General features: G+C 37.3%; 2 protein-coding genes across 2 annotated transcripts; both read left to right on the top strand.

Annotated features, from left to right (window-relative positions):
* Positions 1 to 145: 145 nt before the first annotated feature.
* On the top strand, positions 146 to 17,243 carry LOC112045151 (uncharacterized). Its single transcript, XM_052883601.1, has 19 exons — positions 146 to 157; positions 558 to 867; positions 1,829 to 2,002; positions 2,666 to 2,928; positions 3,711 to 3,915; positions 4,887 to 5,060; positions 5,963 to 6,098; positions 7,024 to 7,176; positions 7,647 to 7,786; positions 8,372 to 8,520; positions 8,927 to 9,085; positions 10,553 to 10,683; positions 11,116 to 11,292; positions 12,788 to 12,938; positions 14,393 to 14,539; positions 15,124 to 15,230; positions 15,443 to 15,560; positions 16,238 to 16,426; positions 17,022 to 17,243. Exons 1-19 carry the CDS (start codon positions 146 to 148, stop codon positions 17,154 to 17,156), a joined length of 3,030 nt encoding a protein of 1,009 aa, XP_052739561.1. The 3' UTR covers positions 17,157 to 17,243.
* Positions 17,244 to 18,758: 1,515 nt separating this feature from the next.
* LOC112045219 (juvenile hormone esterase-like) lies at positions 18,759 to 22,726 on the top strand. The gene is made up of 3 exons (XM_024081318.2): positions 18,759 to 18,944; positions 19,571 to 20,862; positions 22,084 to 22,726. The coding sequence occupies exons 1-3, from the start codon at positions 18,759 to 18,761 to the stop codon at positions 22,238 to 22,240; spliced, it is 1,635 nt and encodes a 544-aa protein (XP_023937086.1). The 3' UTR covers positions 22,241 to 22,726.
* The last annotated feature ends 5,183 nt before the right edge of the window (positions 22,727 to 27,909 follow it).

The following is a 27,909-nucleotide window of genomic DNA, read 5'->3' as shown; positions in this document are numbered from 1 at the left end:
ACATTCTAAAATATATTTTAGAAATAAAAATCGTTTAGCTGTATCTACCTACATACTTACTGATCAAAAATTTAAATAACCTATTTATTACTTGGGAACTTTAATGCTCTACAGTTTGAGATTCTTCCATAAATAAAATAAGGAAATGAAGAAAAAGGTTCGTTATAAAAGTTTATTAATTGTATGTAATTTTGTCAGTATTGTTTTAATTTTAAAACATGAATTTATATGGTAGCGTAAAAAGGCCCGAAAAATCGACCGACAGATACTTAACTTACTTAGAAGCGTATTAAAATTTCATCATATGGAAAACAGGCAAAGATGCAAATTCATTTTCAGAAAGTGTTTCCAAAGTGTTTTTCCTCGCTATGTAATAACACGTCGTATGACACTTCGTGCACTATATAACTACAGCTTACAGCCTCTGCTTACTACTAATAATCCTAATCCTTATTAATCCTAGCCTACGGCTCGGGCCAGCAACATCACCTCGGCTGTAATTTTTTTATATATTTTTATTCAACTTATCACACTTATATCATAATGTACTATTACAGAATCGTTCTGAGGTATCTCTGCAGTCAGAAAAATCGAGTTCTAAATACAAACAAGAGACCGAAATACCACTGCCTGCGTTAGACATTCTCATCGTCAAAATAATGAATTTAAGAATAGCCGACGAAGAATCCAAATCTTACGAGATTGTGGTAACGTTTTTCGATCAAATCCTCCTGTCGAGTGTTATAAAATCGACGTATGATAGAAGTGTAAAGGATGAATACAAAAAACCAATAGCAACTGGATACCTGAATTATGATCCGTCAGACTATGAAAAAATGTGTCTGTTCGCAGATTATCCTCTAACTAGTAAGACAATTACTTATTTATTAGTCATATTCGCGGACGCCCGCGACTTCGTGCGCGTAGAAATTTGCTTTCAACCGCTATCACACCCACTTTCAATATTTTCGCATGTGTTATATATAATTAAGTGTCCACTACACATTTTACAAAACTATAACTCAAAACATTAACATTTATATTAAAAATACTTCAACCCCTTTTTAAAACTTTTAGGGTTAGAATTTTCAAAATTTTGAATAACAATATTTATTTGATAGTAACATAACAACTTAAGTTAACTGTTAATTAAATTAAGGTCTTTCCGTACAAACTTTCAAACCCAATTTTACACTCTTCTGATTTAATTTTCGCAACTAAAAGTATCCTATGATCTTCTACGTAATAAGGTCTCAAATCTTGCAAAGTTTCATTTGAATTCATTAAATAGTTTCAGCGTGACGTCCTGAACAAAAAACACCGATAGAAAAAAATTATATTTAATTATTAATTTTAGACTTTATTTCGATGTTCATAAATCACTATTATCGGTCATAATCCAAAAGCGTTACTTTTAGCCATTTTCTGTTATATTATCTATACAGATAATACTATGTATTAAAAAATCAAAATCCATTGAATAAAAGCAATACCTCAATAGGTAATAATAGTGCCACGAAGTTACATAAATTACAGGGATCGCAAAACGCTTAACACAGCACTCGGAACACCTTAGGGCCTAGTGGCAATTTGATACTGTGACGATCGCGTTGACGTAAACGCGAATTTCTAAGGAATTGAAACAGCGCCATCTATTTTCACTACTGAACAACTGTTTCAATTCCATATAAATTCGCGTTTACGTTAACGCGATAGTAACAGTATGAAAATATTGAAAAGTCCCACCAGTCACCCTGAACGTTATCATCAGTGTGGCGTCTAATTTTATTACGATTGTAATTATCAAAGGTTCTAAATTATTTTACAGTAAAAATTCGTCCTCTGAGAACTGAAGAGAACACCGCAATAATAATTAGCTCACCCAATTCGTCAGCGCCATCTAGTAAGTCAAGCCAAGTTACTAAACTGGAACGTGTCGGGCCACCTAAACCGGACCCCGGTACCTATTGTTGTAACATCGATATTTTGCCAATTTTTATCGGTAAGTACAAATAATGTAAGACGTGATAGCCCAGTGGATATGACCTCTGCCTCTGATCCCGGTGTGGGTTCGAATCGGGGCATGCTTTTTAGTTGTGTGTGTTTCAAGAAATTAAATATCACGTATCTCAAACGGTGAAGGAAAACCTGCACGCCAGAGAATTTTTCAATTCTCTGCTTGTGTAAAGTCTGCCAATCCGCATTGGGCCAGCGTGGTGGACTATTGGCCTAACCCCTCTCATTCTGAGAGGAGACTCGAGCTCAGCAGTGAGCCGTATATGGCTTGATAACGAACAAATAATGGTTAAATTCATAAATCATTTAGGAATCCAAATTAATCCACAGAAAAGTCATACCAACCATTACATAAAAATTATAAATTTTCAAATTTATATCGCCGAAAGGGATATTTTAAGTTTAATAAAAACTTTTATAAAAAAGTAATCGAATTTAAAACATCACATCTGCTGGCCTATTCCCTATTTTGGTCTTTATTATCAACCTATTATAATAAACATCCATTGATAAAATGTCTTTTACCTACTGTGTGCACCAGTAAGCACCGGATGACATTTTTACATAGAAACTCTGTAAGTATATATGTCAACTAGTATACGTCAAAGATAGTAAATAAGCAGGTGTAGCATATATGTAATATTTACAGAATCAAACAAAATGACGTTTAAAAAACGTCTCGAACCAATGTTCAAGCCGTCCGTCTTATTGGCTAAAAGCTGGGACAACCTGCCTTTGCTTACGATAACGTTAAAGTCAATAAGGAATCCAGAAAATGTCCAACACCAAAAAATGTTCAAGAATGTAAACAATATGAAAATGACTATCGTTGGATGTTACAATATGATTTTACCGTTTGATGATGAATTCAATTATACTGCAGCTTCTCAATTACCACTACCAAATGAATCGGTATGATATCCAATATTTCTTTACCCTGCATTGAACAAAGAGTATACTCCGCGCCACGTAACAAGTCCCGTAGACGCGGCGCTAACGTCATAAATTGTCATTTGGTAATGGCGGTTTTATTGCCATTTGTGTAAGGCTCTGTCAATTTTAGTTCAGGTTTTAACCGAGGTACTTCTTTCGTGGCGCGGAGTCTATATGCTCTTTAAAGTAAAGACTGTTCTAGGGAATAGGTTGATATTTGAATTAAATATAGAAACGCAATTGTATACAGAAACATCACTGTATCTTTTAATAGACTTCAAGAAAGGAGGAGTTCTCAATTCTGGTTATAATTTTTTACAAAAATTCGGTTGTCTGTAAATACGGTTTACTGACGATAGTTGAACGTGACAACGTCAGAAAATACTGATGGAATGGTTGCATTTTTCAAAAGAACATTTTAATTTACGTATTTGAAACAATTAATAAATAAAATACTGTTCGTTTTTCTAAAATACTATTTAATAATCTTCATAGACCAGAATATATTTTATTTCTTGTAAAAAAAGTTGGCAACCCTAGAGCAAGATATACTTTATTTCTTGTAAGAAAAAGTTGGCAACCCTAGAGCGAGGGAACGACGCATGGCGTCATCTTTTTTCAAGTTGCAGGCTCCATCGAATTATAAGACGTCACGTCAAAAACTGCCTGTAAACAATCAGTGTCATGTTATTTTTTGCTTTACATCTTTGTGTTTTATGAAGTTGGATGAATTTTCTATTTTCATATTTTATTTATTGAAGAATGCTGAAGTTTTTACTTTCAACAACGGCCATAGAATGCCCAGAGGATTTAACAGTTTGTCTTTTTACCCGCATTGGGCAAACTTGGTACTTGCACAGGAGTTGTTCACAAGTGGGGACGAAAAGTTCGAACATAGTTTAAGCGAATTTCAGAACGAAGAAAACATAGATGTGACTTATTACTTAAATGAAATGCCAAACGATTGTAAGTATTTAATTAATATATAAGCCACGCCACGAAACAAGTCCAATAGACGCGGCCATATGTTTTCTGTGACGCGGCGCTAATGTCTTACCTAATGGCGCTCATTGTAGTTTGGTAATGCGCGTTTATTGTAATTTGTGTAAGGCGCTGTCAAATTCCAGGTTTTAGCCGCGGGACTTCTTTCGTGGCGCTAAGTACTATTCTGTATTTCCGATGACAAATACTACCTATAACAAATAGGGTTATTATAATGTATACTACAGCCTTTCTTGATGAGTACTGTTTACCAACAAACAAATTAAAAATGAGGGTATAAATCACTAGTCATTTCACTCCTAATAATAATTATAATTTACTTGTTCTTAAATTAATGAAAATAAATTTGATTAATAAGCTTAAAAAAATTAGATATAGTTAATACATTTTAAATAATATTTTATTAAAAAACAATACATAATTTAAAATAAAAATGTTATGAAATGACATGCGTTTTCTACCCTCATTTCTAATTTCTTTGTTGGTAAACAGTACTCATCAAGAAAGGCTGTAGTATAAATTATACAGCCTTTCTTGATGTGCTCTGGGTAACTTGTATATTATTATGCCACCGCCTTTATAGGCGGTCAGATAGCGCTGCCTGCAGTCAGTGTAACGATACGAAGAAGATGAAACACGTAGCATAGCACACAAGATAAATTACATACAAAAGTGAACGTGGATTAAAAAATAATAGGCAGATAGAGCGTACGACGGAACAAAAAGATGAAGAAGAACACGTCGGATGTCGTAGCCGCTCCAAATACAAAATTCAAAAACGACTACATTATTGAGTCAATACGACGCGAAGCGTCGCATCACTAATGTTCATAAATATTAAAGGAAAATGGCGTCTTATGTTTATAAATATTTTAAAAACTGTTTACAAAAACTAAAGAAATAGGATGGAGTATTTAATTATGCTTTACTTTCAGTTACAACAATATGGTCTTCATTTCATCGCGTTCTTTTGCTGAAAGACACAGAAGAATTGTTAGCAGAACGTATACGCGCCTACAAATGGCCGATAGAAGTACACAGTTGGGGTGAAAGTAAAAGTTTTAGCTTTATGGGCTTCATGAACCTTTTCCCTCTACTTTACCCTGGAGGTATTGTTTTAATAGTTTACTACACAAATCTAACCTATCCTTTTCTTTTATTATTATTTATTTTATGATTTTTGATTTTGAAACTTAAGGTAGCATCCGATCTTGACGACCGCGATCCGCAACCGCGACCTGCGACCGCGACCCACTGCTTAGTACGAATTTATATGGAACACTAAACAAAGCCGTAGACCGGGTCGCGCGACTGCTTTTGTTTAGTACTCCATATAAATTATTCATACATGCGACCCACTGGTCACACGACCCGGTCGCGGTCGCAGGTCGCGATCGTCAAGATCGGAATGCTACCTTAATACGAGTAAGTAGGGAGGAGCCGAAAAGTTTGCCAGTTACTCGAACTAATCTACCAAATCTAGTACCCAAGACGCTTTAGTGACTTCAAATTTAGCATTTTAGCATCCTGGACTTCCCTTCTGTATCAATAGATAATTTCAACAGTATTTGTATTTCAAGATTTATAAAGACTTGTATGTTGTAAGTAAAAATGATGTGTAATATTATGGGATTAGAGCTGCCTCTTTTTCAATTATTAAATTAAAGTTAATATTTTATTCAAAGTTCCTGATCTACATAATACAAAATCATATAAACTAGCACTTCTTCCGAAGGAGCACACACCCATGACACAGTAAATAAATATCTTTACTGTGCCCATGAGAAGAAATGGCCAATCCAACGAAACGAGACAGCAAGCCCAACATTAGTGCAGGCTTAGAAGAGGCATATTTTTGTGCTAGATTTTGTCTAATGTTTTATTTGAAGAGCATGCACATTTTTTTAAATTAAATAGTGAGCTTGCCCCCGCCCCTTTCGTTTGCCACCCGGAGCAAATGCTCTTCTTGGCCCACGCTATGCCACTGGAATTAAAAAAAACGGTTTTGTAGAAAAAGCAATTCGTTTGTTTGTACCACTGCAATGGATCAACGCACAGGATATGATGAACAACTGTGGCTGCCGGGTGCTGCTTACCCTCAATGAAAAAGTGCCGTCTATCGTATCTGCCGCTGCCAAATTTAGCAAGTTTGTATTATATATTGTACCCAAAGATATATAATCAGATATGTCACTAGCGCGTCGAGACTGAGGCTAACAAAGGTGGATAATTGTCTTAATTTTATTTAGTCGCATAGTAAACAATCGCTTTTTGCGGTGATTTTGTAGGCACGTTCAATATCTATTACTATAAAGTCTTTGATCGTACCTAGTTCACAGTACCTGGACCTACATGGAAAACAGAATACTATTTACTATTTATCACTATCTATCAATATTATAAATGCAAAAGTAAATTATCCTATTACTTTTAAACTATAGCACTATAGGATATTATAAGGAGCCATAACGTAATGAACGTAATATGGTCAAGAAATTCTATCAAAAGTTAGGTTATCAATATTATCAAAAAATTCTTAATAGAAAATATCGTTTACTTGCGTTTTTCCCGTCATCCTTAAACCGTGTCCAGACGTGTGTAACGCGTAATGTAATCCACCGTGTAATGTAATACGAATTCTGCGTGTGGAATGCTCTACGAGCATTAGATACATGTACCGAACGCTCGCGCCGGCTCGCGCACAAAGGCGCTCGCAATGCTCGCAACTATTGGAAACCGCCGTAGGCGGGATGGCCGGGTGCGCCGGGAAATTCATATTGAGTGTCGACTCTGTTCAGTGATATGTAGGTCCACCTCAGGAAGTTATCCTAGATACGCCAATGGAAACCGCTTATGAAATAGATTCGCGTAAACAATTAAATTTAAGTTCGTGTAATTTAGTGTCAACAGTGTGGACGGCACACTGTTGACACTAAATTACACGTAATCGTACATTACGCCTTACACACGTCTGGACCCGGCTTTACACTCACTTCTTTCCTTCTTCCTACTAATCGTTACAGTTCTTCTACGAGTATATTTAGACACTTTTATAGAAATCTTATTTTCAAGGGGTACAACGGATTCAGCACATGCAAGTACCATTACTGAAGCAGTGTACGGAGCACGCCCCACTGGAAGCGATGACAATTGCTCGTTCGTGATCGTTGAAGTCTCTCTTTCGCGACCTTTTAAGATGGCCTCTATACCGCCTCATATATCTGAGTAAGTATTTTATTTTATATTACATTATTGCACAAAAAAAATAATTACAATAATAGAAAACATAGTATACAATATACATGAATTGAATGTGCAAAGGCGGTCTTATTGCTTTTAGTAATTTCTGCCAGACAACCTAATAGATAAAGGAATTATTAAATAAAATAAAATAAGTATCCGCTACAATAAACAGAAAATATCTGTACATATAACTATACGCACAGAATAAAGATGATCCAGAAGGAGTCTTTACAAGCAACGTGGTGAAGCCGGTGAAACCCATAAAAAACGCATTGATTAATATTGAAAATTGCCGATGCGACGCTTCGTGTCGTACTGACTCGATAATGTATTAGTTTATTAGGGTTCCGAAGTCCACAATGAACCCTTATAGTTTCGTCATGTCCGTCTGTCCGTCCGTCCGCGGGTACTTGAATCTAATAAACATATTCAATGTACTCGTATGTCAACAGAGCTGAAATGAACGAAATGTTATTGTCAATGGAGGCTATACCAACTAAACGCGAGTGCACGGGCCGCGGTCAACTCGATCGCGACTGGCAAACCACAGTGCGAGTCGCAGCTAACTCTTTACGACGTTTGCCTTACTATGGTACGTAATAAGTCTTTTATTTTGTCCAAAATGGGACAGTATAGACAACCCATTATCAACCCATATTCGGGTCACTGCTGAGCTCGAGTCTTCTCTCAGAATGAGAGGGGTTAGGTCAAATACTCCACCACGCTGGCCCAATGCGGATTAGCAGACTTCACACACGCAGAGAACTAAGAAAATGCTCTGGTATTCAGGTTTCCTCACGATGTTTTTCCTTCACCGTTTGAGACACGTGATATTTAATTTCTTAAAATGCACACAACTGAAAAGTTGGAGGTGCATGCCCCGGACCGAATTCGGAAACAGAGGTCATATCCACTGGGCTATCACGGCTCATAAAATATACTTCAAATATAATAATTAACTTTATTTATATACATTATACGTTCAAATCAAAAACTATTCAACCGATTTTATAAAAGTTGGATTAAGTTAAAGTTGGGGTTATCCCTAAACCAACTAATAGGCTAACTAAAGGAAACATTGGGGTTGGGTAGAGATAGGGTAGGGTAGGGGTAGGGAAGAAGTGCACATAATATCAATATCCTATACAATTATACATAACAAAGAGGTTTGTTACAGGTTTGACCGATTTATGTACGATAAACCGTCAACTAAGCGAAAGCCGTGGTCGCGTAGAGCTGGTCACGTCTTTCTGGCTAGACGCTGTTATTTACGTCAACAACAACTTTGTTGTCAGTGATTTCCTGCAACGGAATGACACTTTTGAAGTAAGTGCGTTTTATTCAGCCGTCAATTTCACATATAATTCGGGCTACAAACGTCCGTGTGTGAGCTGCCCACCTCCCCTAGATGAGCGGTCGATCTATAGGGCTTCATACCAAATATTAAGATATTCAACTAACTTTCTTTCTTCGAAACGAAAATGTGACCATATGTGGATGTTTCGGTTTCGGCCGTAAAACTAGTTTCGGTCGGACAGTATCAATTTGTAATGTCAAATACTCAATTTAAGTATAGCTACCCCCCCTAGATAGAATCCTGGCTACGCCCATGGCCGAACTCCTCTCATTCTGAGAGGAGACTCGAGGTCAGCAGTGAGCCGAATATGAGTAGATAATGATGATGGAGGTATGTGTCGACGTACTGATTTTTTTTTTTATTTCTCATCCGCAGGAGATGCTACTGATAGCGCACGCTTGTCTCGTGAGACTCTCCAACGAGACACTGCAAGCTGCGACTGATAACAGACAAGAGCTGAATCCTACACTACGAGCTGCGCGGCATGCGCGACTACTGCAGGACTTGCCGCATGCTGTAGATCTTTACTTACAGGCATGTGTATTTCTAACAATTAACATTATTAATCCAGTTAAAATCCTATGACTTTGGCTTATGAGGCTTAGCATAGCTCGTCTCGTGCAACTCTCAAACGAGATTACGAGACTACGAGTGATAAGTGATAACAAACAAGTACAAGATCTGAAGCCTACACTGCGAGCTGCGCGACATGCCCGACTTCTGCAGGACTTGCCGCATGCTGTAGATCTTTACTTACAGGCATGTGTATTTCTAACAGTTAGCGTCATTTGTCCAGTGATTACCCATTAAGGCTTTGAGCTTATGAGGTTAGCACATGCTTGTCTCGTGCGACTCTCCATCGAGACACTGCAGACTTGCCGCTATAGTATGCGCATTATCATCTGAGTCGTCCGGTCATAAAAGTCAAAAAAGATAGGAATGTGCAGCGCGCCTACCTGCGCACCCTAATTATCGATAAACGGCTACCTGCGCACGTGCTAATGATGAGTCAATAATGATTTGAACGATTCTGATTGGTCGGTTTCTAATGTAATTGCATTGCGTATTTTTTTTGCTATAAATGTGTTTACTGCAATTAAATAAATACATTCATGTGTTACTCGTTGCGCACTATGGATACTAATATATAATAAATTTGGCAGAAGACGAAGATTCTGATGATGAAGACTCAGATGAAGATTAATTTTATTTAGTTAATAATTATATAATATGAAATATGTATTATATTAAATCAAAAATTGTTAATTTTTTTAATTTTGTGAACAAGATACGATAATAAACTTTACTTATCGATAATATGTCTTTCATTGTTACACCCTTCACTAGACGGCTCCATAAGACCCATAAGTGCAAGCGAGATAGATATAGAGAAATGATTTATGGCCCTAAGACTCAGTTGTTAATGCTATTAGTATAGTTCTTTATTTGCAGGCATGTGTATTTTTCTATCCGCCTTAGGATCATCAGATCCTAGATTCAGCACATGCCTGAAATATTTTTCTTCCAAGAAATATTAAGCAAGAGTTAAGAAGTTGGTTGTGTTACAGACCTGAAAAAAAGACCTGCCGTTTGGAGCCCTCATAATACCTACCACGATAGTTATATTATATATACCTACAGTGTTTAAAATTAAGATAAGATACTAATAATCCCACAATGCAGACAGTATTATTATAGACCGTCTTGTACGTCATGACAAATATCGCATTAGACTTTCATAACTGTGAAAAAATATTTTTTCTGTGGAAAATATACGACGAACAACTTGCTAAATAAAAGTTAATTTATGGCGCATTTTTTTTTCAAATAACTAAATTAAGAAAATTTCTATTAGTCCCTACTGGAAAACTAAAACGTTGAAGAAATAAATATATTTTTATCATCAATAATAATTAATTAGTCATAATGAAAATATCTCAGTATTTGACGAAATATCTTTGAAAAGTTATTTTACGAAAAGTAAATTGAAATTTTCCCCAGTTGGTGGCAGCTATGCCCCGCGAGGCGAATAGTTGGCGTGAGCTCGGCAAATGCCTCAAGGATGTGGACGACGATTGGGCCAATGTTTGTATCGACAAGGCAGTAATGCTGAATACTCGCCATCCGCTAAGGTATTTCCGCCTTTTCTAAAGCCTTTTTCACATTATTATCAACCCATATTCGGCTCACTGCTAAGCTCGAATCTCCTCTCAGAATGAGAGGGGTTAGGCCAATAGTCCACCACGCTGGCCCAATGCGGGTTGGCAGACTTCACACACGCAGAGAATTAAGAAAATTCTCTGGTATGCAGGTTTCCTCACGATGTTTTTCCTTTACCGTTTGAGACGCGTGATATTTAATTTCTTAAAATGCACACAACTGGCAGTGGCGTGCACCTCATACATGCATTAAAGTACTGCATACCCTAAGAGTTGTCTTCTTAGTGCTTATTAAATACAGATTTTTCCAGTTTGCTTAATTTTATTACTAGTGCATATCCTGATCGACAACCTGTCCACTGGGCTATCACGATCATCTAGTGTCTCATGATTCGTCTCTTTCAGTCTTCTCTCCAAAGGATGCGCAGTGTTTGACGTCGACCCTGACGCTGCGGAACCCTTCTTCACGGCTCTATTAGCATTATATCCATTTTATACTTGCCTGTGGGTCGCTGCCAGCGCGTATTACATACATCGGGAACTTTTCCATATGGCTCACGAAATCATTGAACAAGTTAATAAGTTAGTATAGTCAATCTATTAGGTATATCTAATCTATGAAAGTCTGTTTAGCTTTGTATACATATACATAGTGGCAACGATATTTTATACTATTATACACACATTGCACACCCGCGCAGTCTTTCCCCCCGTCGCCCGCGTATCATGTCATCAACGAACTTGCTATTATAGACATGTTATGTGCCTAAAAAATCACCGCAAAAAGTGATCTGAACTCAGCTATTCCGCTGACTAACATGCACGATTTTGCGTTTACCTATATGCTTCGTTATAGACGCGAGATCGACTCAGTTTCGACGCGCTAATGCCATATCTATACTAATATTATAAAGCTGAAGAGTTTGTTTGTTTGTTTGGTTGAACGCCCAAATCTCAGGAAGTACTGGTCTGATTTGAAAAATTCTTACAGTGTTTGATAGCCCATTTATCGAGGAAGGCTATGTATTATCCCCGTATTCCTACGGGAACGGAAACCAAGCGGGTTAAACCGCGCGGCGTCGGCTAGTCATACAAAATATCGTTGCCTAGTGAAACGATAACAGACTAAGCTGAATAAACTGAATATGCGCTTCGTTTTTGAACGCACTGTCTGTCAACTGACTACTTTAGAAGGCTTGGTAGGTAATTTCCGTTATAGGTATGTTGCAGAATATTTGCTTAATATAATAACTAGTGTGATATCATCGATATTAACTCTATACTATTCGAATTAAACAGCTGTATAAACACCTGTTGTATTCTTATAGAAAATTCGCATATCTACGGAATATCAAGATTAAGTTTTCTCTTCTAATTTCATAATCGCAAAGAAGTTGTATCCCTATTAATAAAAAGATGAATAGTTGATAAAGAGCTGAATGGTGTTCTGTCTATTTTGATCTTTATTATGAACCTATTAAAATAAACATCAAATCAGTTAAAAAATGTCATCTGTCTACTGTATGATATCCACTAGTAGGCACTGGATGACATTTGTTACATAGAATCTCAATTTCGTATATGTCAACTACCATACGTCTAGGGTTGCCAACCGTACTATAAATATATAGTATTGTACTATATTTCGGGTCTGCGTACTATATACTGTTGAAGAAATGTATAGTAGTACACAAAAATACCATTTTTCAATACTGAAGTCTAACAAATAAAATGTTCATTTTAAAACTTTATGTACATTAGTTTTGACAAAATAATATAGCCTATTTGAACTTGTCTAACTTATTGAGTTCCAAACTTATGCCTATAAATAGCTTTTGGTTTTAAAAAATTAAATGAAAAACAGAATTTCGTTTTTACCTACAAATAAATGTTGAATTTTTGCTTATTCCTTAAAATACTTATTTAAGCGTACTATATTTTTTATAGCTTAATTTGAAAAATACTATATTTTTCGGAAAAAATGTTGGCAACCCTACATACGTCTGATAGTGAATTAGCCTGGACACTATATCTAGCTAGGAGCATACAAGCTGATGATGAATGGTGATAATATTAGAACAGAAGCCGATGGGCTGCAGCAGGAGCTGCCTAACCTGCGCGTGTGGGAGCGTGAGCTAGGCGACTGGTGGGAGCAAACCCCGCTCGCTCCTGACTCCAGCAGGTACTATGATGCTGCCGACCTTCTGCTGAGGCTTCGCGCTGTCTCCGTAAGTAAATTTTTTTTTATTCATAATAGACTTGCGCTTGACTACAATCATGTCTGGTGGAAAGCAATGATGAGTTCTAGGTTGGAGTGCGCTTGCCTAGAAAATGCCTATTCACTCTTGTCTTGAAGGTGCACAAATCATAAGATTTAGGAAACACAGAAGCTGGAAGGGCATTCCACATCTTCGCTGTTCTTATTAGAAACGTCGATGGGAAACGTTTTGTGCGAGTCGCACAAATTTGCAAAATATTAAAAAAAAACTACATCTCTAAAAACTTTTTAGAATGTTTCCGGGCATCCCATTGGTTAAATATCACATGCAAATATTTCACTGGCCTCTAAAAAATGAAAGCCAAAAGTTGTCATTTATTCAGTCTGGGCACCAGCAGGGTTATTATGTAACTCGGTGTACCATTCAAACAATCAGTCACTACATTGTTTTTCATCGTATTTTCGGTTTTGCAACCATCTAACATGGTTTTTTCAACGAAATTACATAATTTTCGTGATTTTAAGTAACATGGCATTAGTATAGCAGTGGTAGTAGCAAGTAGTAACTTTATTTTAACGAAAAACTGGTATTCACGTAATCTCGTTAAAATAATCATGTTAGACTATCATAAAAACAAAAAATCACTGAAACTTGATGTGAAATGGCGCAGTCAATGTTATTTCGGTGAAATAACTATGTTAGATGATAACAAAAACAAAAATAAGATGAAAAATGATGTAATGACTCAACTAATTGTTTCATTGGTACACTGAGATATATAAAAAGGCCACAGGGCCTCACAATCGTCAAGGCAATCATAGTATTGTGGGATTCTAATGTACCTATACATGTGGGTAGTTGGTGATTGGTGGTAGCTTTGACATTAAACTTTGAGATGAATAAGTAATCGACCTTTTTTTTCTCCACGGCTTCAACTAAACTGTCTAAGAACTGTCCTAAGCTATCTTAGAAGTAGGTACGATTATATTATAATCATCAGGATGGAAAACTGAAGACTTTTCTCTCAATTTTGGCTTCAAAACATTGCATTTCTTCATCATCATCACACTTTATTTTATAGAATGTACCTACTTATTTATTTCTTAAATGAAAGGAGATGGTTCATTTCAGCTCCATTCTTGTACGCCGTATCATTAAAATTTAAAAAATACAAGAATTTTATTTACATTTATTAAAGTTATCTAACTAAATAAAAAGAAATAAATAAAACAGAAACCCAAGTTTTTGATAATATCCCTTATTAGTGTTGCATTGCTTGTAAGATAATGAATATTATTTCGAAAGAATTAAAGTAAATTCCTAGTTTTGTGTAATCAAAAATAGTTAAAAAAATATCTTTGATATATTTTCGCTAGGTTACAATGACTGATCCTGGGCTCCATACAATTTTGGACCATCTCCTTTTTCCAATAATTTCATCATAATCTGTAATCCTCACACAGCTCGCAGAGATATGTATAGCTCAAGGGTTTCTAGAAACTGGTGAGAGTGCCGCTTACTACCACATGGTAGCACTAAGTTGTCGTATCAGGCGAAATCTTGATGACGCATTGTGCCATCTTAAACAAGGAATTGAAAAATATGGTGAAGTAAGTAAATAATTCCTTAGCCGATTATAATAAAGCTAGAAATATACTAGTGAAATGGTAATCACAAAATAATTTAAGCCAAGCGCAACTTATGCTAAGCTTGTAAAGATCGAAACTTTATGTGATTGCCCCGATTTTTTAACCGACTTCCAAAAAGGAGGAGGTTCTACGTTCAGCTGTATGTATGTTTTTTTTTTTATGTATGTCCAGCGATATTTCCGTAGTTTATGGACCGATTTTGAAAATTAATTTTTACTATACAAATAACAAACCGACGAAGTAGAAAGAAAATCAGCAATAATTATTTCCATTCCAAAAGGTCTTAAATAATAAAAGAAACAATTTTTTAAGGTTAATAGAAGACGATTTATTACCTATAGTCTGACAAGTTCGTTGATAAAACTCCCATGATATGCGAGCGACAGGGGGAAAGACTGTGCGAATGTGAAATCGTGAGTACGAGGAAGTGACGTGCATCAGTCGTGAGTTTTTCATTCATCGCAACACGCCCCCCGGCCCGCGCGTAACATCGGGAGTGTTACTAACGAAGTTGCCAAGCTATAATTCGTAATATATTTTTACAGTTTAGTTATTTGAAAAGCTTGGAAGGAGAATGCTTGCACAGTCGTAAAGAAATGACTGCTGCTATGGCGTCATTTCAAAAGGTGCGGTTTTGCAGCAGCCCTTACATGTAAGTTTGTCCATATAGTTTCATTGCTTAGTATGTTTATATACTAAGCATAAATAATATTGTAGCAAACTTTGTTTGATAAAGTAAAGATTTCATTATTAAAGTAAAATTATGAAGATTTTTTTAAATATAAAAAAGGTGGTTACGGTAGGTCTGGCCGGGGATGACCATTCCTTTGATATCCCCTCTAATTATATTTTTTTTATTTATAGAACCTTGCTATCGCTGCCACGTCGTGATCATGTGCGAGCTCAGTCTATACTGGCCGACCTAACTCGGAGACAGCCCAGCGCCTACGCCTGGATAGCATTTGCGGATAACTGGATAATGGTAGGTAACTACTTACATTAATAACTTAACTGCCTCTTGGTTCAGTGGTTAGCGTATGTGATTTCGGTTCACGAAGGCCAGGGTTCGAATCCTGGGTCATAATATACTGAGCTTTTTCTTATAAGAAGAAATGGCCCGCGACTTCGTCCGCCCTTTGACCTCCTTAATCCGGCCCTATTGCAAAATACGTTCTTAGCGGATACCTACCAACTAAAAGGTACCTCCCTGCCAAATTTCATCTATATACGTCAAGCGGTTTTTGATATTTCGTGATGATGATTACCTTTCACATTTTTATATTAAGATTAAATTAAAGCCCGAAGTTGGGAACATTTTTATTTAAAGAATATTTTTTAAAAATGCCATATTTTTTAAATATGACCAATATTTCCATTGCCCTCCAACTAGTCGTGAAATACTGTATTAAAAGTGAATACGACCAATGGGAGGCTCCAACCATCAAACCTTTAAGCTATTGAGGCTCAAAGTTGATGGTGTCACTCCATGACTCAGAAAGCATTTATTATTAATAACATCGTCAATAAATTTAACATTATCACCCTACCATGCCGCTTCTCCTCTAAGGAAGGAGGCCTGACTATTTAGTGGGCTATCTAAATACACTGACAATGATGATAAGCAAAAGGTCCAATGCAAGCTAATAAGAAATTTTTCAGCAAAGTGCTATGGGTGAGGGTGGAGACGCAGACGCGACGCTGGAGCAAAAGACTGCCGCGGCTAACGCGACGACGTGTGTGCTCAACGCGCTGCGATGCGACCGTCGCGCCGGCAAAGCGTGGTCGTTGCTGGCCTCTCTCCTCAAGCCTAGCGCTAGACGGACGTTCTGCAAAGAAATGGCTGTTTTGGTGATGATCTTTGTCATCTTTTAATGTGTGTATGACTAACTGTCTCGTTGGTCTAGTGGATAGCCGATCTGGTTTCTGAACAGGAGGTCCTGGGTTCGAAGCCTGGGTCGGGGAGTTACTGAGTTTTTCTTTCTGACTTTTTGTTTTGTCGGCTATCTCAAAAATAGGCTTTGAATCCATACAAATAATTATCAATACTAATATTAGAAAGCTGAAGAGTTTGTTTGTTTGATTGATTGAACGCGCTAATCTCAGGAACTACTAGTCGTAATGCGTAAAATAAACGCGAAACTAACTGACTGTATTACCTATCTGTTACGTCGTACGTATCACCCTACCGGCAAAGAAGTACCGCCAAGCGATTTAGCGTTCCGGTACGATGCCGTGTAGAAACCGAAAGAGGTGTGGATTTTCATCCTTCTCCTAACAAGTTAGACCGCTTTCATCTTAGACTAGACTGCATCATCACTTAGTGAGATTGTAGTCAAGGGCTAATTTGTAATGAATAAAAAAAAAAAACGTCACGCCTACGCCTATTTTTTTATTTTTACAATAATGTCTGTAAAATAAAATTTAATTAATATTAACGTTTCAGTGTGGTGAAAATAAATTATCTGAAAAACGCTCTAAGACTAAGCTGTCAATGGAAGCGCAACAGTCGCTTTGTTTTAAAATTGGAACGGCTCTGCGCGAATGTCGTTGCCAAATGTGCGAACATCTTCAATTTTAATATTTAATTAAGATTTTTTATTGTTTTCAAGGGTCGTTGAATTGTTTCAATTTAATTGTTCTTGAAATACATTAATAAAGCTATAAACGCCTAAAACTTTTTTTTAATTCATACGACCGCCCATATAAACTTCTTATCAGAAAAAATCGAAACACTTCCGTTTTTAGGGTTTCTGTTCTAATTAAACACAAAAGAAATTCAATGAATAAAAACACATTAACTTTAGGATTTAGTAACCTCATATTATTTACTATTGTTATATATTTCTAAATATAGGTACATTTTTGTCCGAGAATCCTTACAAAATATAAACTTGCAAGGTGTTTCGGTTTTTCTGGTGAGGAGTGATAATAACTACTTTGTAGCCTACTCTGTCATCTGTGCTTACATTATCTAAAAAAAACAATAGATATAATATCAAGGACATGGTGATAATAAAAGAATAGGTAAACACAGCGTTCTTAACTCTACAACTCTACCGACTAGTCGCCCGTAGCAGTACAGGGCCAGGCCTGAGGGCGTATGGAGCTTGAACCCATCACGTTGCTTCAACGGTTGGCGGGAATTAGGATAGGGTAAATTAAATTAACGGCCACTATCAGATGTTAATGACAAAGACCGAAATCGTCAGCTTAACGTGCTCTCTGAGGCACGGGGCTGTAACACCACCAACTTCCCAACTCTAAGTTGACTATTTTTAATGAAAATATCTTAATGTAAGAAAGTAGGTACCTATTCAACGATATTCGAATCCAGGATCTTGTGATTTAGGATCAAAGTTTAACCACTGGACCACAGAATACATATGTACAAGTACAGAAGATTTATTCCGCAATCTCATTTTTTTTTATTCTTTACAAGTTAGCCCTTGACTACAATCTCAACTGATGGTAAGTGATGATGTAAACTAAGATGGAAGCGGGTTAACTTGTTAGGAGGGGGATGAAAATTCACACTCCTTTCGGTTTCTACACGGCATATAAATCGCTTGGCGGTACGTTTTTGCCGCTAGGGTGGTAACAAGCCACGGCCAAAGCCTCCCACCAGCCAGACCTGGACCAATTAAAAAAACTTCAATCGGCCCAGCCGAGGATCGAACCCAGAACCTCCGTCTTGTAAATCCACCGCGCATATCACTGTGCCACGGAGGCCGTCAATTTAAATAAACATCGACTCTCGCTACGATACAATAAGGCGCAATTCAATTCAAATGAAATCTAGTTATCTAGTAGACTTCTTTGTATACCCACCTAATACATATAACTAGTAGGTTTACATGTCACGTATCCTTTGCAACAATATTACCAACCTACTTACCTATCTAAGCGTGAAACGTGCAAATCGACAATTTAAAAATAATACTTTTTACGAATAGCAATTTGCATTAATAGGAAATAAACCATCTTGTTCCACGACTACTACTTTAGATTAAACATCATAAAACGTTTTTTAAACATAAAAACAACAAGCCAACAAAACTGTTTCTCGCGTCATGTGTTATAAATACATAAACTCGTATACTAAATTATTATTTTCTCAACTGAAGCTATTTCGTAGTGATACGAGTCACCTACTTTTACTATCAAACAGTTATTAGTGGCCATGGATAGCGGACGTGTTATTTTTGTTTTTGCATTAATTCTACAATACTTTAGTTGTACAGTGTCGTTTGTTTGGACAGGTGAAATAAATCTACCGCAAGGCAAAGTAAGAGGCAAAGTCGATTGGCAGAACGGTTATAATGCTTATTTGGGAATACCCTATGCATCAGTTACCAAGCGGTTTCAGGTATGTTAACCCCAACGATGTATAGTGGGTTACTATTGTGTTTTGTGTCTGTATGTCTGTCTGTTACGTCGTACTACACGGATAAACCGATTTAGACAATTATTTTCTTAATAGAACTGATTCTGGGTACCTTATTCTTAGCAAATTTCGACTCGATCCTATCAGCATTTTTTTAAAGATTTTTTCTGCCATAAACGTTGTGAGCGCAGTGATAGCCCAGTGGATATGACCTCTGCCTCCGATTCCGGAGGGTGTAGGTTCGAATCAGGTCCGGAGCATGCACCTCCAACTTTTCAGTTGTGTGCATTTTAAGAAATTAAATATCACGTGTCTCAATCGGTGAAGGAAAGCATCGTGAGGAAACCAGCATACCAGAGAGTTATCTTCATTCTGTGCGTGTTTGAAGTCTGCCAATCCGCATTTGGCCAGCGTGGTGGACTATTGGCCTGACCCCTCTCATTCTGAGAGGAGACTCGAGCTCAGCAGTGAGCCGAATATGGGTTGATGACGACGACGACGAAACGTCATTATTCTAGATATGTTAATTATGTCCGTGGTTACGAATTAATTACGCAAATTTATTGTTATTTAGTTAATTATTTAAAATTGTAGATGTACATTTTCAGGAAGCTAATCCTGCACCGAAATGGAGTGGGACCATGTTCGCTACCAATGGCTCTATCAATTGCAACCAATATTCAGAATTATTAAAAACACCTGTAGGTCAAGAAGATTGTCTCGTTGCTAACGTGTTCACCCCAATTAGACAAAACAATGATTTATTGCCTGTAATGGTTTTTGTCCATGGCGGAGGATTTGATTTTGGCAGCAACTCTAACCTTCTATTCAATCCTAAGTATTTCATACAAAAAGACGTAATTGTAGTGACAATTAATTATCGAGTGGGTGCTTTTGGTTTCCTATGCTTATATGGCACAGAAGCTACTGGCAACATCGGTCTGAAAGACCAACTAGCTGCATTACAGTGGATTAAAGACAATATCCAAGCTTTCGGTGGAAATCCTAACACGATGACAGTATTTGGTGAAAGTGCAGGAGCGACGGCAATCCATTATATGATTACTACTGGAAAACACGAAGGACTGTTTGATAAAGCCATCCTGCAAAGTGGTACGGTTTTGATGCCAAATAAAATAGACCCCAACCCAGTAAAGACTGCATCAATGGTTGCATCTAAAATGGGATTTAACTCAGAAGATCCAAAAGAACTGCTTGAAATATTCCAAAATGCCTCAACTGATGAAATTATCAAAGCATCGCGGGTAGATGCAAAAAATCAACCCTTGAAATTATATCTATTTAGGCCTTGTGTAGAAAGCCCAGTGATTGAAAATAAATCGTTCATAACAGCCTACCCTAAACAATTAGTAGATTCACCAATATGCGATACTAATTTAGATATTATATTGGGATATAATAATAAGGAAGGAATAAAGCAAGCAGGACAATACGATTCTAACGGTCTAAAGAATTTAAATTCAACACTATCTGACATAATACCTGAAAACATACTATTCACAAACGAGTCAGAAAAAGAAGCTCTTACTGAAGAGATACGAAAGTTCTACTTCAAGAAAGGCATCGATCACGATTCATTAATAGACTATTTTTCTGATACTGTAATAATGTACCCATCATTTGCTTCAGGAAACTCTTTACTTTCCTCTAATATTAGATTGTATAATTATTTCTTTAAGTACGATTCGTTTAGAAATTTATATAAATCAGTCTCTGGACTACCACAAAAGCCTGGAGCTACTCACGCAGATGAGCTGTTTTATATGTTTGATCCTTTGGTTTTCAATTTAGTACCATTACCAGCAGTATCGCCTACGCCTGAGGACCTTAAAATGATCAATACAATCACAACACTTTGGACTAATTTTGCAAAAAGAAGGTAAGCCTAATTAATAATTTTGAGTATTTAGTAATGTAGGCATAGATTTACATAGATTAGATAGAGCCATTAACATCCAATAGTGATAATTAAAGAGTAAAATTATCACTCGAAGCCCGCAGACCCAGTAAGTCTCCTATAAGAAGAGAAGGCCTGGCCCAGAGCCGGCCCGCCCATACGGCGAACTGAGCAGTCGCTCCAAGCGCCAAATCATAGAGGGCCCCTACATGGTAAAGAACGTTGGTCACTCCAGAGTATGGTCGAGATCTTCACGTTCCATACCTCCTTTGCACTCACAATTGGTATAGGAGCAAACAGAAGAACGTCATAATTGGATCTCGCTCCACTCTAAAATTTACTTCGGGCCGGCGCTGGCCTGGCCTTATTTTAACGGCCCACTACAAGCCGTTAAATTAGGTTGATAATGATGATGACGTATTGACTACGTTGGTAATTACTAGATCATTATTAAAAACCAGTCGCCATGTTGTGTATCTACTTGAAAATGTGCCTGTCAATGGCGTAGCTACCGAGGGGCTAAACGGTGCAATGCCCCAGGGCCCTCCAGCTCAGAGGGCCCACGAATCCTTACCAGAAAATAGCGATCTTACTCAACTTGTAAAACTTGAGAACTGATGATAAATTAGCTTAGAATTTTTATGTATTTGTATATCTATATATGTAGGTACATATATAAAAATCAATGCCACTTTTGGTTGTAATTTTATAATTCAAGAACCGGCTCACCTACGTATCAACCCATATTCGGCTCACTGCTGTGCTCGAGTCTCCTCTCAGAATGAGAAGGGTTGGGCCTACATTCGGCTCCCTTCTGAGCTCGAGTTTCCTCTCACCTATCTAAACCAAATGTTTATGCTTTGTTCGAATTTAGTAGATGGTTTATGTGAAGTTTGCACAAAATCGGTCGAGCGGTTCTTCATATCACATTTTTTGTAACAATTGAATTCAGAGGTAGGGTAGGGGCTAGGAATAGATAAGAAGTGCAAATAAGTCAAAGCGAAGCTTGACTGGGTCCGCTAGTATTTATAATTTTACTTGATAAGACTCTATCCAGTCTAGATATCTAATACTTAGTGTGGTCCCATTTTTTTATTTGCACCAGGGCCATTGGTTGCCTAGCTACGCCACTGGTGCCTGTGCATTAGCATCTATGTTATTGTATAATGTTCATGTTCTAATACCTACCAACTTGCATTTTAGGAGACCATCCTCTTGCACTACAGCCGATTGGAACCGAAGTAAAAAAGGCGATCTACAGTTTTTGCAACTGGATAGTGAAGTCAAAATGATACCACTACCTAACCCAGAGAGACTTTTATTTTGGGATAGAGTTTACAAGCGTTATTCATCATTGTAATAGGTGTCTAGGTATATACCTACATGCATAGTAGATAACTGTGCTAACTTCTAATCCACTCTGCCCCCCTTGCCAAGTGGCACGTCAATTCCCTTTCTACGATCGCTTTCGCTTCGAAAACTAGAAAAATGTATGGGAATGACAGATCTTAATCACGTGACCTGTCGATAGCAAATGTCATTCCCATACATCTTTCTACGATCGCAAACGCTTCGAAAACTAGAAAAATGTAGGTATGTGAAGAAATGACAGATCTTGATCACGTGACCATAGATTTAGCAAATGTCTTTCCCATACATATTGCAACACGTCGAATTCAGTAGCTGTTATTCTCCCGTTGGTGTATGTTATTGTATACAGTACTGGTACCCATACACTTGGTGTTGAGAATGGATTCAAATTTTGGCGTATAATAAAATACCAAGCAGATGTATAAATAAAATTATCGCAATACAATAAATCACCACGTTGACTTTTTATTTAAACTCTCCTACCCTACATAATTATTACGATAAAAAACCTTTCTTCACTTATACATGGTTTCCTATATCTACCTACATTACACCATTTTACAATAGGTGTAGAGCACTTAAGGTATTACTTATTGCAATAATCTTAATAGTATGGCATCATCGTCAGTCAATGGTCGACCACTGCTGGACATAGGCCTCCTGTAGACTTTTAAATGCTTTGTTCCGTCTGCATCCAGCGACTCCCTGCAACTTGTCAAAATATAATGTCGTAAATATCGTCAATATCGTCAGTATCGTCAACCACCAAGATGCGAGGTCGCTAATTGCAGTACCGTCGAACTCCATGGTCCATCGGCTCATAGAACTGTGTAATGTTGGTCACTCACGGTCCGATATACATGCCTGCAGCGCTGCCGGCATGATATCTGGTAAAACATATCGTGTGTTAGTCATCTTGTCGTTGTGTTCGTACAACTAAATTATTCGCGATTTTTGATATAAGTTGAATCGGCAGGCAGCGACAGCTAGCCATGTGGGTACCTACAACCGTAGATAGCTAGCATAGCATAATATGTTCAATGTTCATACATAGAATTAGTAGATACATCCTCAACTACGAGTACATCCTCATAATATTATTGTTAATTAAATACAAACTCGCAGTACTTGGTTTTTTTTTCTTTAAAAGTTAGGTCATGACAACAATCTCACCTGATGGTAAGTCATGATGCAATCTTAAGATGAAAGCGGGCTAACTTGTTAGGAGAATGAAAATCCACACCTCTTTCGCTTTCTACTGACATACCGGAACGCAAATCACTTAGCGGTACGTCTTTGCCGGTAGGGTGGTAACTAGCCACGGTTGAAGCTTCCCACCAGCCAAAAAACCTCAAACGGCCCAGCCGGGGATCGAACCCAGAACATCCGTCTTGTACCGCCATACCACTACGACAGGCCGCCACGGAGCCCACCAAAGGTTGGTTTTTAGAATCGTCATCATCTCCTTACCCTTATCCCTTAGAATGAGCACAAAAATTCCAACTAATGATCTATTATTTAATAGGCAGCAATTCCATAACTTTTTTGAAGTTTTATTAAAAGCTCAGACAATATTTATTAATTTGTGGACACGCCGAACAGACATCACTCAGCATCGCACTTTTTATGTTTACATATGTAGATACTTCGTTACTGGAATATACATAGGTAATTATCCTGTTTGCTTATCCTTGTATATAATTTTTCCCTGGAGGCAAATGTCGATCTGGTGCAGGACTCGGCAAAGCTTCGGGCGGCGGCGGACTCGGTAATTCAGACAACTTTTGCGTCAGCCAGATCAGAAAATATACGAACATTCCCAAGCCTGGTAGCCTGTACATCATATAAACAAAACCATTTAAGCCATAAATTCAAAGTCAAAGTCAAAATTCATTTATATTAATTAGGCTTATTGAACGGCTCAGTGGATATGACCTCTGCCTCCGATTCTGGAGGGTGTAGTTTCGAACCCGGTCCGAAGCATCCACCATGCACCTCCAACTTTTCAGTTGTGAGCATTTTAAGATTTTTTTTTATTCTTTACAAGTTAGCCCTTGACTACAATCTCACCTGATGGTAAGTGATGATGCAATCTAAGATGGAAGCGGGCTAACTTGTTAGGAGGAGGATGAAAATCACACACTTTTCGGTTTCTACACGACTTCGCACCGGAACGCTAAATCGCTTGGCGGTACGTCTTTGCCGGTAGGGTGGTAACTAGCCACAGCCGAAGCCTCCCACCAGCCAGACCTGGACCAATTAAGAAAATCTCAATCGGCCCAGCCGGGGATCGAACCCAGGACCTCCGTTTTGTAAATCCACCGCGCATACCACTGCGCCACGGAGGCCTTCGCATCTTAACGAACTTCGATTTAACGTACTCAGCCAAAAACACATACAGATTACCTACTACATACCTACTAGAAAATTTCAGTCTTCGCTACTGGTAGCTACGCCCCTGTGTCGCACCCCCGTGCCTGGGACAGCATGTTAAGCTGTCGATCTCAGTCATTAACATTAACATCTGTTAGTGACAAAATCATAACACTATGGGCCCCTGTAAGGGACCAATTAAAATAACTTAACTAACATCCTTCTATTACATTAATAGTTATTATATTTTTAATTTAAAGAAAATAAGACAATATACTTACGCGCCAAACATTTTAAGAGAACAATGCCCGTTGTTGCGTCTTTGTAAGTGCTTGAGAATCAACTGAAAGATTTGTTGATGGTACCTCGTATTTATGTTTGATGTTGTAAAAAATAACAAACAAAACACTCATACTGAATGCAAAAGAAGCGTTGTATGATTAAAAATAAAATAAACATATTATTTACAGCTCGTGCGGATTAACTTGACACCAACCCCTGAAGCCACTTGGTTACAGGGGTTGGCTCGAATGATGTTTGTTTGGTTGTGTTTGGTGTCAAGTTAATACGCACGAGTATATAATGTAGTTAACCTACTCTCTGGCTTGGTTCATAAAGCTTTGGTTTTCAACAGAGATCCTGAGATCGATACACGGCTTTTTTTAGCTTTATTATGTTTTTTATGTTGGCTCAGTAGGCGTAGCATGAGACCAACGACATCTTGTGAAGAGAAATAGACAAATTTTGACCAATGGCGGCGGCGATACAGAAATGAAAGAGATAGCGATATTTCCGGTTCCAACTCTATTTTGTTTTTAAAGATCAATTTTCTCATTCCCCTCCAACTAGTCGGGAAAGACTGTGCTAGGAGTGGGTACGACAATAGACCAACAGGGTGAGGATTGAACCCCTCAGTGATGAGTCCAACCGCTCTTACCGTTGAGCTATTGGTTGATTGGTCTATTTCTCTGCAGGATATGTCGTGGATCCCATGTTAGGTCTATAGATTCGTTTGGTAGGATTCGGTCGTTGCTAGTTACCTGTCAATCATTTTAAAGTTAAAACCACACGAAAATTAGTAATAACAGCTTTTCATTTAATTTATAGAAAAAAAATATATTTGCCTTATCTCTTTTAAATGCGACGAATATCCCCGTCTAATAATTCGGAAAGAGTGGGTACAACAATAGTCCAGCGAGCCGGGGACCGAACCCACAACCTCTCGGTGTCTAATTCGGCCCCTATACCTCGGAGCTATTGAGGTTATTGAATAACTACGACGAAAGGCTACGACATATCTGGAGACAAGAGAAGGACCACTTTATATAACTTTCAGCGGCGAAGAGACAATACAGGCCGATTCCCGCCGGGTTACTTTTTAAAAATCTATACATATACATATAATCATTATTGTAATGAATATTTAGGTATGGATGTATGAATTTCCTTACCTTTGTCAAAATTCCATCCTTCGCCACTAATAACTTTAGGTATTTCTTATCTTTAACCTACCTACCTAACCTAACGATTGTAATCTAAATGTATAGAAGATATATATTTCATCGGTATTGTGTCCAAATGAACATAAAATAATTGTGTATCAATATGAATAATTATGATTATTATTATTTCGTGGTCGAGAATAATTTCAAAGGATTTAGTGAGGGTGGCTATTTGATTATGACTAGAATATAGAATTTTTTGTTGAACTTATAAGTTCTGTAGCATAGGTGCATTGCGTTTAATTTTAAACATGTTTGAGGAAAAGGGAAAAGTAAATCTGCAACATAGACAAATTAGGTCAATAAACAATCGATGGGCCGCTGTAAGTCAAAATATCAACAAACCAGTTTGTTGCAAATAGGGATGATGACAGTTTTTTAAATTGTACCATTATTGTTGTAATTACCATCTAATTACGGTAAAAGATTTTTAATATATTTTGAAATTTTATAATCTTATTTATTTTTAACCGACTTCCAAAAAGGAGGAGGTTCTACGTTCGGCTGTATGTATGTTTTTTTTTTATGTATGTCCAGCGATAATTCCGTCATTTGTGGACCGATTTTGAAAATTCTTTTTTTGTTTTGAAAGGTTTGATTCCAGGGTGGTCCCATTTTTTTCATGTCAGGATCTGATGATGGCATCCTGGAGAAATCGAGGGGAACTTTCGAAAATCGTAAAGACGGCTAGTGCGTTTGTTAGTGTTTCCATAAGGTATTTTAAACCACTACAATTTTATGAAGGTCTGGAGTTGGTCTGATGATGGAGCCGATACACAGACGATGGAACTCGTCAACGATTTACAGCAGGTACCTTTTGTTTGGGCTTGATTTTTTTGTATTGATGAGAACTTTCCACCTAGATGGGTTGTGACTGTATTAGGGGTCTGGTGATGAAGACAAAAGATAGTTAAGGGAACTCCTCGACGGTTCACAGTAGCTACCTTGTGTTTTGACTTGATAATTTTGTATTGATGAGAACTTTCCACCTGGATAGATTGTGACTGTATTAGGGGTCTGGTGATGGAGATGAAGGAGAGTTAAGGGAACTCCTCGACGGTTCACAGTAGCTACCTTGTGTTTAGACTTGATAAATTTTATATTGATGAGAACTTTCCACCCATATGAATTGTGACTGCATAGGGGGTCTGGTGATGAAGACGGAGGCCAGTCACCTTTCACGTTTTTCTGAACATTCATATTACGTGTGGATAAAGGGGGAGTGAAATTTCGTATATGAGTTAAGGTAGTATTTTTAAAATTGGGATTGTCGGACTTAGATACTTATCATAAGGAAATAACGTTTCAACTAATTGCTCATTAATTTTTGTTCACATTCAGTAGGTGTGCTAACACTAAAAATTAAAAAATAAAAATTTTAATAAAAAAAATTCAACCGACTTCCAACTCAAAAATTAAACTAAACTAAAAAGCAAAAAATAACATCTTACCTATGTGCTACCTTCTGATCAGTTTGAAGGCGGTGCCAATCCAGTGACATGTTTTAATTAAAGCCGTTTCTGAAAGAACCACAGAAATTGTGTAATTTAAACGGCTTGAATTAAAACATCACTGGCTTGGCACCGCCTTCAAACTGATCAGAAGGTAGCACATAGGTAAGATGTTATTTTTTGCTTTTTAGTTTAGTTTAATTTTTGAGTTGGAAGTCGGTTGAATTTTTTTTATTAAAATTTTTATGAAAATATCCAGTCAATCTTTTCTTTTTATGTATAAATTAGTTAACATTGTCCTAATTTATCATAAAAATCAGTATATTCAAACC

This window comes from Bicyclus anynana, chromosome 9, assembly GCF_947172395.1.
Source record: "Bicyclus anynana chromosome 9, ilBicAnyn1.1, whole genome shotgun sequence".
In the NCBI taxonomy this organism is placed as follows: Eukaryota; Metazoa; Arthropoda; class Insecta; order Lepidoptera; family Nymphalidae; genus Bicyclus; species Bicyclus anynana.
This window is presented reverse-complemented; position numbering and strand designations above follow the sequence as displayed.